The following is a 16,255-nucleotide window of genomic DNA, read 5'->3' as shown; positions in this document are numbered from 1 at the left end:
TTGTTGCCTTGGCCGTGTGTTTTGGATCATTGTCATGCTGGAATACCCATCCACGACCCATTTTCAATGCCCTGGCTGAGGGAAGGAGGTTCTCACCCAAGATTTGATGGTACATGGCCCCGTCCATCATCCCTTTGATGCGGTGAAGTTGTCCTGTCCCCTTAGCAGAAAAACACCCCCAAAGCATAATGTTTCCACCTCCATGTTTGACGGTGGAGATGGTGTTCTTGGGGTCATAGGCAGCATTCCTCCTCCTCCAAACACAGCGAGTTGAGTTGATGCCAAAGAGCTGCATTTTGGTCTCATCTGACCACAACACTTTCACCCAGTTGTCCTCTGAATCCTTCAGATGTTCATTGGCAAACTTCAGACGGGCATGTATATGTGCTTTCTTGAGCAGGGGGACCTTGCGGGCGCTGCAGGAATTCAGTCCTTCACGGCGTAGTGTGCTACCAATTGTTTTCTTGGTGACTATGGTCCCAGCTGCCTTGAGATCATTGACAAGATCCTCCCGTGTAGTTATGGGCTGATTCCTCACCGTTCTCATGATCATTGCAACTCCACGAGGTGAGATCTTGCATGGAGCCCCAGGCCGAGGGATATTGACAGTTTTTTTGTGTTTCTTCCATTTGCGAATAATCGCACCAAATGTTGTCACCTTCTCATCAAGCTGCTTGGCGATGGTCTTGTAGCCCATTCCAGCCTTGTGTAGGTCTACAATCTTGTCCCTGACATCCTTGGAGAGCTCTTTGGTTTTGGCCATGGTGGAGAGTTTGGAATCTGATTGATTGATTGCTTCTGTGGACAGGTGTCTTTTTTACAGGTAACAAGCTGCGGTTAGGAGCACTCCCTTTAAGAGTGTGCTCCTTATCTCAGCTCGTTACCTTTATAAAAGACACCTGGGAGCCAGAAATCTTTCTGATTGAGAGGGGGTCAAATACTTATTTCCCCTCATTAAAATGCAAATCAATTTATAACATTTCTGACATGCGTTTTTCTGGATATTTTTGTTGTTATTCTGTCTCTCACTGTTCAAATAAACCTACCATTAAAATTATAGACTGATCCTTTGTCAGTGGGCAAACGTACAAAATCAGCAGGGGATCAAATACTTTTTTCCCCCACTGTATTAACAGGGGGCATCCCTAAGTCTAAATATTACATTGCACAACCTTCTATGTTATGTCATAATTATGTACAATTGTGGAAAATTAATTACGGTCTTTGTTAGGAAGAAATGGTCTTCACACAGTTCGCAACGAGCCAGGCGGCCCAAACGGCTGCATATACCCCGACTCTGCATGCACAGAATGCAAAAGTGACAATTTCCCTAGTTAAAAGAATTTCATGTTAGCAGGCAAAATTGACTAAATATGCAGGTTTAAAGATATATACTTGTGTATTGATTTTAAGAAAGGCATTGATGTTTATGGTTAGGTACACAATGGTGCAACGACAGTGCTTTTTTCGCAAATGTGCTTGTTAAAATCACCCGTTTGGCGAAGTAGGCTGTGATTCAATGATAAATTAACAGGCACCGCATCGATTATTTGCAACGCAGGAAAAGGTAGATAAACTAGTAATATCATCAACCATGTGTAGTTAACTACTGATTATGTTAAGATTGATTGTTTTTTTTAAAGATCTGTTTAATGCTAGCTGGCACCTTACCTTGGCTCTATGATGCACTCGCATAACATGTAGTCAGCCTGCCACGCAGTCTCCTCGTGGAGTGCAATGTAACTGGCAATAATCGGTGTCCAAAAATGCTGATTACCGATTGTTATGAAAACTTGAAATCGTCCCTAATTAAAATCGGCCATTCCGATTAATTGGTCAACCTCTAGTTTGTCCTATATCTGTGAGATAAGAAACACCTGGAAACATGCATTTTATTTTTTACATTAACCCCTTTTTTTGTCACGAAACAGTCTCCATATATACTTCCATTCATTTTTTCAACTGGTACTGGGGGACCTTCAGACGGGTATTGTGAGGCCTGTGGTCATGTACGTGTTCGTGAGAGTCATCTTTCTATAGAGGGGTCATAATAGTTTTGAAGGCCAAACCGTTTGAACGCTACAGACGATTTCGTGAAAAGACCGATTTTTTGTGATGGTCTAGCTCTGCCCCCTTTCACTGCAGATGTGGAAGTGCCACGTCGGCTAACGCGGTGGATGGAGATGCATCCCATGCAAAAAAAACATCTCTTGCATAAACTGACAGATTATTTATGGTGATGTTTTTATTATACTAATTAGATATACGTTTTATCAACACATCGCCTGGGCTACTCATTCATCAATATTTTTTGACCATTGCTCCTCCCCCTTCTGGGACTGCCATAAGCTCGGGGCCCTGTGTCTGAACCGCGCCCTGTGAAACTAGGTCCTGGACTTCCTGATGGGCCGACCCCAGGAGGTGATGGTAGGCAACAACACTTCCTCTACGCTGATCCTCAACACTGGGGCCCAACAAGGGTGCGTGCTCAGCCCCCTCCTGTACTCCCTGTTCACCCATGACTGTGTGGCCACACACGTTGCCAACTCAATCATCAAGTTTGCAGATGACAACAGTGGTAGGTCTGATTGCCAACAACGAGACAGCGTCATTAATTTTGACGTTTTTGCCTAGGAGATATTAGTTGCGCAATTTTACATTAAGATGTTTGATGCAGTATTTCTCAATATAGAAATCTGCATGAAAACGACTCTCGTTGAATAACAAAGACTATTGAAGAATCCCTACAGTTAGCCAATCACCAACAAAGGGGCATAGACTTCGGCTTGACTCCAGAAAAAATGTAATCGAAGTCCAAAACGTCACAAAATGTCTTCATAATATATGTACAAACTCTTCCTACCCGTTTCAGCTGGGAAGCATGCGGACACCTTAAGACTGAGGGAAAGAGTAACGTTCCAACAGTACAATGACCCCAAGCACTCAAACAAAACAGCCCTGGCATCGCTTCAGAACAAGAATGTGAAAGTCCTTGAGTAGCCCAGCCAAAGCCTAGACATGAATCCAATTGAAAATCGGTGGAAAGACTTGACTGCTGTTCACCGTCGCTCCCCATCTAACTTAACAGAGCTTGAGAAACTCCCCAAATCCAGATGTACAAAGCTGATACAGATGTACCCAAGACGACAAAGCTGTAATCGACGCCAACGGTGCTTCCACAAAGTATTGATTCAGGGGTGTGAATTCTTATGTAAATAAGATATTTCTGTATTTAAATTTCAAAAGATTTGCTAAAATTTCTAAAAACATGTTTTCACTGTCATTATGGGGCATTGTGTGTAAATGGTTTGAACAAAAATATATATTTAATCCATTTTTAATTCAGGTTGTAACAACAAAATGTGGAATAAGTCAAGGGGTATGAATTCTTTCTGAAGGCACTGTATCTTCGAGACTTTTGGACCCTTCATTTCATTTCAATGCTTCATCACAAAATTTTACCTCCATGAACTTCATTCCAGGCTTGACAATCTTGGCCACAGCAGCTGCGGTCGGACACATGGAGTCCAACTCTTCCTCTGTGAGCACTGGCATGCCTGAGGAAATCAACACTTTTTAAAAAACAATCCTCATTCCATAGTTAGACACCTTGTCCTGCAGTATGAGATAATATCTCAAATAAGCAATTTCAAGTGAACAAAGGACTGAGGAGTCCAAGGTCAATAGATTCAGATTGTAGCTAAAGGAAAAATTCCAGACAATACAGATATACAGTACTGTCCCATACTTCTTTTCTTATCTGAGGCACGCAAGTTGGCGTTCTCCAGCTCCATCTTCTTAAACTTCTCCTTCAGCTCAGCCTCCTGTTTGCTCTTTGACCCCTCCATGTCTGCCAGCTTCTTCTCCATGTTTTGTCTCGCTGTTGGAAGGAAGAGCCATGACATAATTATAAAAAAATGTAAACATTTGTATTAATTTTTCTATTAGATTTCAGCCAAACCAAAGTGTTACTTTTTCCTATAACATTTGGGTCTTTTCAAAATATGATATTATTTAGATTGTATCAATTAATGGTTGACACAACAACTATTACGAATTGGAAACAGAGTGCACGCATTGTGGATCTCACCATCACCAGCCTCCTTCACCAGCTTGTGCAGCTCCTCCACGGCCCTGTTCAACTCCTCGTTCTTGGACTCTGCGTCTGACGCTGACCCCTAAAGAGACCACATAGAAGAACGGACCATTAGCAAGCTACCACTGCACTACTATGAATGCCTTATATGCCTAAATGTTCACACTAAATATTGTACATAATGCAAAACAGTGCTAAAACATACCCCTGCATACTAAAAAACAGTGCTCAGACATATTCCAGCATAGTACATTAGAAGAATAGTCAGATAATTACCTTGTATAAGTTGGTAAGCTTGATGTGGGCATTCTGTTCATTGCGGTACTTCTCCTCCATGCTGCTATGATGGTCTTTAGCCTACAGTACATAGATGTATCGATAACAGTATAGTTCCTTATCAATAATCCCATTTATAATCAGTTGAATTTACACCAAACCTCTTTCAGTTTTGTCATCAGGTCCTCCACTCGCTTCTGCAGGTTCTCACTGCTGTTCTTCAGATTGGTGACTTGGGTTTGAAGTCTTGTGACCTAGAGAGAGGGTGGAAGCCACAGGGTGTAAGGACATAACACACTGCTCTACAGTGAGGGAAAAAAGTATTTGATCCCCTGCCAATTTTGTACGTTTGCCCACTGACAAAGAAATGATCAGTCTATAATTTTAATGGTAGGTTTATTTGAACAGTGAAAGACAGAATAACAAAAAAATCCTGAAAAACGCATGTCAAAAATGTTATACATTTATTTGCATTTTAATGAGGGAAATAAGTATTTGACCCCCTCTCAATCAGAAATATTTCTGGCTCCCAGGTGTCTTTTATACAGGTAACGAGCTGAGATAAGGAGCACACTCTTAAAGGCAGTGCTCCTAACCGCAGCTTGTTACCTGTAAAAAAGACAACTGTCCACAGAAGCATCAATCAATCAGATTCCAAACTCTCCACCATAGCCAAGACCAAAGAGCTCTCCCAGGATGTCAGGGACAAGATTGTAGACCTACACAAGGCTGGAATGTGCTACAAGACCATCGCCAAGCAGCTTGGTGAGAAGGTAACAACAGTTGGTGCGATTATTCGCAAATGGAAGAAACACAAAAGAACTGTCAACCCTACCGTCAAACATGGAGGTGGAAACATTATGCTTTGGGGGTGTTTTTCTGCTAAGGGGACAGGACAACTTCACCACATCAAAGGGACGATGGACGGGGAAAGGTACCGTCAAATCTTGGGTGAGAACCTCCTTCCCTCAGCCAGGGCATTGAAAATGGGTCGTGGATGGGTATTTCAGCATGACAGTGACCCAAAACACACGGTCAAGGCAACAAAGGAGTGGCTCAAGAAGAAGCACATTAAGGTCCTGGAGTGGCCTAGTCTCCAGACCTTAATCCCATAGAATATCTGTGAAGAGAGCTGAAGTTTCGAGTTGCCAAACGTCAGCATCGAAACCTTAATGACTTGGAGAAGATCTGCAAAGAGGAGTGGGACAAAATCCCTCCTGAGATGTGTGCAAACCTGGTGGCCAACTACAAGAAACGTCTGACCTCTGTGATTGCCAACAAGGGTTTTGCCACCAAGTACTAAGTCATGTTTTGCAGAGGGGTCAAATACTTATTTCCCTCATTAAAATGCAAATCAATTTATAACATTTTTGACATGCGTTTTTCTGGATTTTTTTGTTGTTATTCTGTCTCTCACTGTTCAAATAAAAATTATAGACTAATCATTTCTTTGTCAGTGGGCAAACATACAAAATCAGCAGGGGATCAAATACTTTTTCCCCCCTCACTGTATATGGTCACAATATTCATACCAAAGAAATGTAATGCTCGCCACATCATTATTGCTAAGAGTTATATTGACATTTTCTATGTCTATTGCTTTGTATACTGTTATCCTAAACAAGATCATACAATTACAGAACAGCCTGGTGAAATTGAAGCATATATGATATATTTGCACAAGTAGTCATAAAACCAGTGGGCCTTATGGTACAGTACCTCGTCCTTCTTGCACTCCAAGCTGCACTTGAGCTCCAGGATCTCCTTGCCCTTGTCCCTGGAGACTGATAGCAGCTCCTCTGTCTTGGTCTTCAGTTCAGAGTTCAGCCACGTGTTCTGATTCTGCAGCAGCTCCTTCTCCTGCTCCATACGTTTCTCACGGTGCTGGAAATACAATGTGTGAAGTCCTTAAGCAATCATTGTAATCAATACAATATAGGGATGATCAGACAGGTGCATTCTCAGAGGCCTCCCATCTCAATCTGCTTCTCAAAGTGCTTGAAATACAACCTTGTTATGTTGGCAATGTAGTTAATAAAAAGTAAAGGGCTAGCACGCTCTGAGGCTCTGGATTCTTTCACCTGAATGGAGACCTCAGAGGATTGGATCTCATCCAGTTTGAGCTGTAGATCTATTTTGGCTGTGTTGGTCTCCACCAGCTTGTCATTGAGCCGCTTGACATCCTCTGCGGAAAACACACTTATCATATGGAACAATAGCAGGTAGTAAGACAAACAAATAATTTACAATGAGAAGAACTCGCATGTACCGAGTCCGTGTCTTACCGGTGAGATTTTCCACTTCTTGAGTTCTCTTTTCAAGCAGACGAGCCAGTTCCCGCCTTTCGGCCTCAATCTCATATTTGGCTTTGCTCTGAGATCAAATTATGATATATGTTAATGCTCAAGCCCTTCCATTCCCTGAAGTTTGATGAGAACGCTTTCTGCATGCATAAGTGGTCACGTGGACAAAGAAAGATACGCATATTCTCACCGGCTGCTTTGATTCCTTCTCCTCTGACGATTCCACATCCACACCTTTCAGATTGTTCAGCTCTTCGACTACAGAGAAAGAGAATATAACACTTAACCTTCAATCTAACCTTCTGGACTTGGACTGTGTGACAGGTGGAATGTCAACATTGGTAGTGTGGAAAACAACAGACTACTTACTGAGTTTGGTATTCTCCTCTTTGAGAGTCTGGTAATTCCGGGTGTGAGACACAATCTGCTCCTGACTCTCTGCCAACCTCTTCTCAACGTCAAAGTATTGCTGCTCTATATGTGTAGTAAGGCATGGGGGATATGTCACACATGGGCAGGCGATAGGCCAGCTCTCAAACACGTTTAGAAATGTCAACAATCATCCTTGGAATATGGCTTTCGTAGCATATGGCCCTTATCCTTCATCAGCAAGAAATAATCCTTATACACTTACTGTAGCATTCTTGCACAGATCCATACAGCTTTGGGTGCCTCCAGCAGACGAAACTATACTTCAGCTAATCTTCCCGAGTTAGTTCACACACAGGCGTTCGAAGCATGCTAGATTGCTAATTAGCTAAGGTGGTCGCCTCTTGACTGGCCGGCTTGTGGGAACACTAACCCCAACTCTGAGAATCAATTTAACTTTATTTTATTATTTCTCGCTGATATTAAAGGTCCTTATGCTTCCTCAACCGTACCACAAGCGATGCGTGTTAATGATCAGATTGAATGTCAGGGCTCTTAACAAAACTCCCCCGTACAGAAGACGCCATCGTCCAATTAATCTTATGTAATGGAAAGTTGTCGTGAGCAAGGGCTAGCGATACAATCTAGGTACAACACATTGACATGGGAGGCAATAATATGATGTAGGTAGCTGGTGTCTCTAACGTTAGTCTTCTAGACAAGAATGAGTAACACTGGAACTATGAATGAGAAACGTGTAAGAGCCAGAATTTGAGGATGGATATTGAAAAAAACGTGATCAGTTTAGTTACCCCTTCCTAGAAGGTAGCGGTAGCGAGCTAACTATTTAGGAAACTCACTTCACTTAAAACGCACTTGCAAAACAAGCATTGCACTCAACCAGCTAACGTTACAGTACAGGGCCTGTATTACTGCCATCTCAGGCTATAACGTTACTGTTGTGGTAGCTAATAAATAAGACCAGCTTCATAGATTATTAGCTAAATAGTAACGTCAAATATAACCAACCAGCTGCTAAAGTTAAATTGATTGACAAAAATAGCTAACTAAAGCTAGCTAACCGGCTAGCCAGTGCTCCACTTACCACAGTCCGCTTTGAACCGCTCGTGCTGCGTTTTGAGGGATTCGATTTCATTCTTCTGGTCAGTAAGGAACTTTTCTAATTTGTTTTGAGCAGCTTTAGGAAGTTTATTAAGCTCTGTACGCTCCAACACTTGGAGCAGAACTGCCGCCATCTCCCAACCAGTCCAAAACAGCGCAAAGCAACTTCGTTGGGCTAGCTATCAGAAGAAGACAAAATTGACCTCGAGTAGCATAACCTACGTTGTCAATAAGCGACAGATAACATTAACCGCGGAGCATCATGGGAGTAGAGTATATTCTCCAATCATCTTCCTCGGATGCAGTGACGTATATTTAAGCGACGCCACACGTATCAACCAAAAACGTTTTTAGAACGAACTCGTTGTTCTGTGTATAACTTAATAACTAAAGCAAGATTGACCAAAGCCCATCGTTTCAAATGGGAAGAAATTAGTCAAAGTGGGCAAAACAAGCAAGGAGGAGGGCAAAGCCAAGCTAGTGAGATCCTACTGGGGCGTTCTATCATCATTTGTATATTTCCGTTAGGGAACGCCTACTTTGATGTGCACGTGTGGATGAACTAAATTGGTATTTGCAATCCTTCTAAACAACGCCATTTTTACTTTGGCAAAGGGTAAAGTCTACTAAACTTAGTCTACTCTGTTCGACAGATTTTAGTTTTGTGAACAGAAAACGGTATTGAGATAAAATGTTTCATCGATAAGAAAATGTGCAGAATGTCGTCCAAAATCTATTCCATCTTCTCCCACTGGTGACCCCGGGGCTTCCTCTCACTACCATATTTGGTAGTGCGTGCAAACGCCAAGCAGATGCTTCACATTTATACATCCGGTGAAATATCTGTCTCATTGAACCATCTAAAAATATCGTTGGGACGTCGCCCAATTTAAGTGGACAACGGTTAAGGTTAGGTAATTAGTAAAGGTTAGGGTTTAAGGTTTACGGTGTACAATTTAGAGGCGATAGGAATCTCAGTGGCCAATGAATAGGAATCAACGCCCCATCCAACAGACTATTGACCAATCGCGTTCACGTTGGCAGGCTGCGTCACGTGGTTGCTAAACTAATCGTCACACAATCCCTTCTAAAAGGCGGGGTATTGCCGCGTTCAAAACAACTGGGAAATCTCTGACTTCCGAGCGTTCACAACAGTTATTCTGTCGAAAAAAATCGGAGTTGAAGAAAGCGGCCAGAGTTCCCGAGTTGGATGACCGTCCAACTCGATTTTTCCATGTCGGAGCTCGTTTTTATTCAGTTCCCAGTTTTGAACGCACGATTGTCGGATACTTCCGAGTTCCCCGTTGTTATGAACGCGGCACCTGCCTATTTTACTCGAAAGTCCTTAATGTAACAATTTCAATAAAGTATTACAGAAAACAAGTTATTCCCATCTCTGATATGAAGTCGTGTTTTTTTTCAAAGTTGCCGAAATATCAGGTGCGTCCACTTATGTCAGTGTATTCGTAACAGTCTAACCAGAACGACTCTTTTATTCGATCAAATAAGCCTCACAATAGCAAATTAGTAATTACATTTGTGTTGACCAAAATTCGACACTTCCATTGACTCGCATACAAAAATTATTCTCTTTGTGGTTTTATTTCGTAGACAGATTTTGGGCGGAGTAAAACCCTCTCGCTTCGTCTTTTCCTCTCTGGTTTCCACTAATTTGGTCCCTTATTTGAGTTTAGGCATAATATTAGCAGTGTGGTTAGGTTTAAAATCTGATTTTAAAAATATAAATTGTAGAAATGGGTTGGGTTTAGCTATAATTATGACTGTGTTAATTAGTGACGACCATATTAATTTTCTGCTGGAACTGTTCATGAAGTAACCACTCATGTCAACCAGGTAGCTAACGTTATAACAACGAATTTAAGCCTACATTTTAATACATTTAGGTGGAACTCATAAGGATACAATCTTACACCTCTGTGCGATTGTCAAACCTCTAGAGGATTTGTGTTTGTTTGAAAACCAAGTTACCTTTCCATCCACTAATGTAACGTGTCAAGCCAGACTGAGATGGCTAACTATAACGTTAACTTCTGCTGAAGTACTGTCCATTATAGTTATCTGAAATAATCTACAGTGATATTTTGGAAAATGTCGTGTTTCACAGTTTCTGAATATAACTTGCAGGGCTTCATGATTGAAGAGAAAGCTACAGTTCTCTCGCTGCCTTTCTCCGTCTTTATTCTGACGTTAGAATGGGCAGACTACATAGTGGAGGGTGTGGTGGTGAAATATCTGTCCAATCTCCGTCCATCTTGTGTCACAGGACTTCTCATTGGCCGGTAAGGTTCACTTATCATGGATCTATGCGTCATTCCCTAATAGGTGTCAGGGTCGTATTCATTAGTAGGCTACACATCATAGAAAAATGTTTTGCAATGGAAAACGAAAAGTACCACTTCAGGTCGTCCCTCCCTCACTGTTTTATTATTATTTAAGATTTTAATTTAATTTGCAAACATCAGAAAACATGCATAGACAGTATACAATAGACATACGCACACAAATTCCAACAAACATCAATGACATCACACCTACTCAAACTAACATGTTCCCACCCACCCGATCCATACCCATCCCATTTCTCTCACTCCAACATTCCCTCTCATTCTTCATACATTGGGCGTTTCCAGTGCTTGTGACACGATGCCATTTGGCCCCGGATTGCACTATTCTATTTCCCTCTGTAGACACAATGTTTTTTTAAGTTAAAAAAATAATAATAAAGCATTTGATTCATCTACTGTTTTTAACAATGGAGGATCATTTCATTTACAATTTAAATAAAAGTTTTTTTAGACGATTGATGAGAAAAGTATGGTCCAACCCATTGGGGATCTCACCGCATCCTGAAATATGCAGATAGACAGATTAAAAGTAAATTGTAAAACTTCTGACAGCCAACTTTCTAACTCCGCCCATAACTTTTGGACTTTATCGCACTCCCAGAAGGCATGAATTATTGAGTCATTGTTCATTTTACACTTAAGACATGATTCTGCCATTGAGCTGTAGAATTTGTGAATGTTGTTCTCTATACATTAGTTTATACTGGATTAAGCGTACATTTTCGTGAACTGTAATTTCGTTAGTTATGTTCAAACACTCCCTCCATCTTGTGCCAATCAATATCTCTTCTTTTTAATTATTGGTTGGAGAGGCTCTCTGCAAGGTTTTGTATATCTTATCTATCATATTAGTATAATTTTCTGAATCAAATAGGGCTCCCTCCACATTGCTCTGATATCCAAATGATTTCAAATCACATTTTCGTGATATGAAACTTAAGTTACATGTATTTGAAAATATCTACATTGGTCAGTCCAAAATTGCTTTTTAATTCTGTAATGGAAATAACTGTATTTCTGGTTAACAAGTCATTTATGGTTTCTATGCCTTTAGTTTTTTCTATGTGGACCAGTTTATTGTGAATTCTGAAAAGCTATCCAAGAATTGTTCCATAGGGGTGTGTTTTTTGGGAGTGGTATTGATTCTTGTAGAATGTTTCATTTTCTTCCATATTGTTATAGTGTTCTTATTACATTTTTAATGTTCTTAGCTTTATCCTTTGAAAACAATATGTACCCATTGTTCCTCTTTAGTCCATTTAACAATACACTGAGTGTACAAAATATTAAGAACACCTTCCTAATATTGAATTGCACACCCTTTTGCCCTCAGAACAGCTTCAATTTTTCGGGGCATGGAATCTACAAGGTGTCGAAAGTGTTCCACATGGATGCTGGCCAATGTTGACTCCAATGCTTCCCACAGTTGTCAAGTTGTCTGGATGTCCCTTCGGTGGTGGACCATTCTTGATACACACGGGAAACTGTTGAACGTGAAAAACCCAGCAGCGTTGCAGTTCTTGACCCATTCAAACCGGTGTGCCTGGCACTTACTACCATACCCCATTTAAAGGCACTTCAATCTTTTGTTTTGCCCATTCACTCTCTGAATGGCACACACGCAATCCATGTCTCAATTGCCTCAAGGCTTTTTTTAAACCTATCTCCTCCCCTTAATCTACACTGATTGAAGTGGATTAAACAAGTAACATCAATAAGGGATCATAGCTTTCACCTGGATTCACCTGGTCAGTCTGTCATGAAAAGACCAGTTGTTCCTAATGTTTGGTACACTCAGTGTATGTCTCAAGTAAAAGCCTTGGGTGGCGAGTTGACAGTAGCGGTGCGTGGGTAAAATCACTGGAGAAGCCAAGACCCCCACTTCAATATCATCAAATCACCTCTGCTTAGTCTAGTACAGTGACAACTAAAATATACCAAAAACAATTTAGTCCAAACAACGTAAGCTAAATATGATGTGGCTTTCCATGATTCTAATTTCTGTGTGTGTGTGTGTGGATGCATTCGTGCAAATAGAAAAAACATGTTGCTTCACCCTACTTGTAGAGGAACGCCAATGCCATCCTCCTCTCTTTCATGTTGACGAAACGGTCTATGACTCTGTTATAAAGTACACGCTTTTATTTTTTGTTGTCCTAGGCTACCTGGCTAAAATGCTTGCTCGCTAGCCTAACTTCCTTTCATGGGCAACGCTAGCTAGTTAACATTAGCCTTCTACATCTAGCTAACATTACATATTGAACTTCCATCCTCTCGGGCAAGGGGCACAATGTAGGGATTTATGGTTAGATCAGAATCGCCGGTAACAACCATTGGCCAGTACAGAGAATTAAGTAAAACCACAAGTCCAAATCCCTATCTCCATCCATAGCTAATTTAGTAAAGGGCCAATTTTAGCTAGCTAGCTAGCCACCTGAGGACATCAACATAATGAGATGCAACAATTCAAGTTGTCTGTCAATGATGTATGCTCTCGATGCCATGTGATAGGAGTGAAGCCATATCCAAACTGGCTTCCCTTGACACTTTATTTTAGTGCGCCAGGGCCATTCACAATTGAGCTCACTCAGTTTAGCTCAATGCTGATTGGCTATTATTTTATACTTTTTTTTATCAAGGGAGGCCAAATACTCGTTGGCTTCCTTTGCATTCAATGCTACAGGTGGCAACACTTTTTGACCAGAGTGTCAGATAGATGGCCTACACATACTGAGACAGTGGGGCGCTGTTTTCTCTCGCTCGGATGCTTTCTCCGGTGAGATACATTCAGACTCTTGCAAATTGAAGGAAAATTATGAAACACAGAGAGATGAAAGAAAAAACATTTTATATGTGTTCCCTTGGCATCCAGGAATACACGCCACTGCGTGTTGATACAATTCCAAGTCTGGGAGGTTAAAACCACCCTCAGACTTGGGGAGATGTAAAACTTTCCTTTTATTCTATGAGATTCATTTTCCCACATAAAGTCTGTTATGACCGAGTATACTTTTTTAAAGAATGTCTTTGGTGGGGTAATTGGTATTACCAGAAATAGATTTGGGAGCCATGCCATTCTGAAGAGGTTTATTCTACCTGTAAGATTTTTGGGAAAATTGTTCCATTTAATTAGATCTGTTTTCATATTGTTGAATAATGGGATAAAGTTATCTTTATATATTTGTTGTTTGATGTCACTTAAATTAAGCATCCTAAGTATTTAATATTTTTCATGGTGCACTTAAAGGATTGCTGTAGATGATGAGTTATTCTTTTTCCTATTGGCATTATTTAAGTTTAACCACTTTAATTTTATATCCTCTGATTTTAGAGTATTCAGAAAATATTTTAAACAAGGGGGTATTGAGTTTTCCTTATTGATCAGGTATATCAGGAGATCGTCTGCAAATAAATGTAGTTTATATTCATGTTTACGCAGCCATGGGAAGTAGGGGTGCTGAGAGGTGCAGCACCTCTTGAAAAATCGGAAATAAAAGAAATATATAAATAAATTCATCTACATTTTTATTAAATGTATTATTTCAGCTGGAAAGTTGTTTTAGTAGAAAACAGAAAATACCAGAAAATAGCTTACTTTTTCCAGAGGGCCCAGAGTTTTTCCTATTCAGGTCACGGGACTCAGAAAAACTCCTGGTAGGACTTCTAACTACTCCTAAGTAGGACATCCTAGCCCCCTCTGTCAGAGTTCGTCCCAGAGAGACTTTGTGGTGCTGGCTATGAGGACACCTCAGAAGGACACAGAGGGACAGGGCTCCCCATCTGTCAGCAGGAGAGCTGGGACCTCACTGGACCACCTGGACTTGGACTGGGTCACTGAGCATGCCAGACAGGTAGATAATGATAATAGTGCATTTTATACAATAATAATAATAATAATAATACAACTTTTAAAATGAAAATGTCAGCTCTTATAGTTAGTTCTCATGACACAGTTTTACCACTGTGAGCAATTACTTGTATCTCAGTCTCACTCTGTAATAATGTATAATTATGTAGTAATGTATGTTTTCTGAAGGTTTCCCGGATGTTACAGGGAGGTTTCTCAGTTTTTGGTATATTTCTTGTCACCCCACCTGAGCTGCCCAAAGAGGCTCAAAATACATTGAGACAGTTAAGCAACACATAAACTAAAGCTGGGGCAATAATGTTTCAAAAGCCTAAATCCATCTGAGTATTATTATATATAAAGATCATGCATTTTAATAACAGGAACTACATTACTAGAAAGTGGGCTTCTTAAAACTAGAGTGTGTTTTTTGTAGTTGATCTTTGTAGTGGGCAAGCACATATCCAAGGGACGAATATGGAGTCTCACAAAGGAGGATGTTACTGAGGTCACGCTTCACATCTGCTCAAATTGGTCTCAATTGCATCATCTATTTACTGCCCAAAGACAGTAAATGATGAACAATGGTCTCACTAAAGTCCATGACAAATGTGGTGACATCTTTGTCGAGTTTTGTGGTGTGCTTGATACAAGGAGAACCCTTAGCATTGGAAAATATTTGTATCACTCAGAGCCGTTTGCTGAACATTTGATGTTCGAGATCCCAAGATGAGTTAATATGTGTGACAGTATTGCCTTTTTAAAGCGGTCAATATTCCTCTACTTTCTCTTTTCTGTATTCAAATTCAGCCCTGGAAATACTACAAGCCTTAACTTTATTCTGATTGGTAATTTCAGAGTTTTGCCAAGCCTGCTGATTGGAAGTACCAGTGGCGGGGGTGTACTTCCTGGCCAATGTTTACATGTTCAGTGAAACTGGACCTGCTGTTCCCCGTGTTAGAGATGCATGTCTTACCACAGGACATGGAAAAGTGTGTGAAGGTGATGGGGGTTATATTGGATACTATTACCTGATGTATTGTTATAGCTCCATATGAATGCTTATAACACCCTTATTAAAACACCTTTATTAAGCGTGTCAGCATTACATCACTATATGAGAGATGAATAAACAGTACATTTTAGGGAATGCCTGGTGAGTTCCTCTTTAGCAGAGCTCACTTTGCCTTTTTTTATATTCTCAAATAGGACAGTGGATTAAAATGTTAGTTCTAGTGAAACTAATAATTTGCTTGTGTGTTTCAGGAGGAACTTGGCTTTGCCTCATCTATGGCAAAACGATGCCTGATGAAGTGTAGCTAGTGGCAGGACTGGTAAGCACAGCGCTACTTTTGGTGGCGCAATGTAGTTCATAGGAGCATATTACTGCTTATTACAAGTCATGTTTTTCTGTTCAGAAAAATAACGTGAAGGCTGTTTAGCAGACATTCCGAGCCCAGATCATCATCTTATTGGTAAGAATGTCATGAGTAGGGCGTATTTTTTATTTTTTTTGTAGCCCATAACAAGGGCTCAGAGTTTCCTTGCTGAAGTTAATTTGTATGTGTGCGTGCATGTTTATGTGCCTGCGCGTTCGTCTGTGTGTGTTATGCTTTTGTGAGTGTGTGCCTGATTTTGTGTGTGTATCGTAGAAATAGAATGGGCATGCCCGTTCAAGTAAATGGTGGCATTGTGGGTGGACTGGCAGCCATTGTGAGTGAAAACCAGGAAGTTTACCCTTCAATCTGTGCTGTGATTTTGTTGAGTCAACTCAACTGACATTACAAAAAATGCATTCCTTTGCATGAGCCACATGAGTTAGCATCGTTTGAATGAACATTCTACCTGCCGCCTTTGTGATAGGTCATCAAAAGAG

General features: G+C 40.7%; 1 protein-coding gene and 1 pseudogene across 2 annotated transcripts in view; one reads left to right on the top strand and one right to left on the bottom strand.

Annotated features, from left to right (window-relative positions):
• LOC106599100 (nucleoprotein TPR) overlaps positions 1-8,414 on the bottom strand; it is a 32,177-nt gene extending 23,763 nt beyond the window's left edge. For both annotated transcript variants that reach the window (XM_014190164.3, XM_014190165.3), the window contains exons 1-11: positions 8,150-8,414; positions 7,045-7,149; positions 6,866-6,933; positions 6,658-6,745; positions 6,454-6,557; positions 6,092-6,256; positions 4,534-4,626; positions 4,373-4,453; positions 4,091-4,178; positions 3,749-3,880; positions 3,463-3,557 (exon numbers count right to left, since the gene is read on the bottom strand). In XM_014190164.3, the coding sequence (XP_014045639.3) occupies positions 3,463-3,557; positions 3,749-3,880; positions 4,091-4,178; positions 4,373-4,453; positions 4,534-4,626; positions 6,092-6,256; positions 6,454-6,557; positions 6,658-6,745; positions 6,866-6,933; positions 7,045-7,149; positions 8,150-8,300 (1,170 nt within the window). In that variant the 5' untranslated portion in view covers positions 8,301-8,414. The remainder of the gene's footprint in view (positions 1-3,462; positions 3,558-3,748; positions 3,881-4,090; positions 4,179-4,372; positions 4,454-4,533; positions 4,627-6,091; positions 6,257-6,453; positions 6,558-6,657; positions 6,746-6,865; positions 6,934-7,044; positions 7,150-8,149) is intronic.
• Positions 8,415-10,275: 1,861 nt separating this feature from the next.
• Positions 10,276-15,702, top strand: LOC106598770 (protein odr-4 homolog; annotated as a pseudogene).
• Positions 15,703-16,255: the final 553 nt, after the last annotated feature.

The sequence above is a fragment of the Salmo salar genome, chromosome 03 (genome assembly GCF_965601325.2).
Source record: "Salmo salar chromosome 03, fSalSal1, whole genome shotgun sequence".
Lineage (NCBI taxonomy): Eukaryota > Metazoa > Chordata > Actinopteri > Salmoniformes > Salmonidae > Salmo > Salmo salar.
The sequence above is the reverse complement of the archived record's forward strand: the minus strand, read 5'-3'. Positions and strand labels throughout refer to the sequence as shown.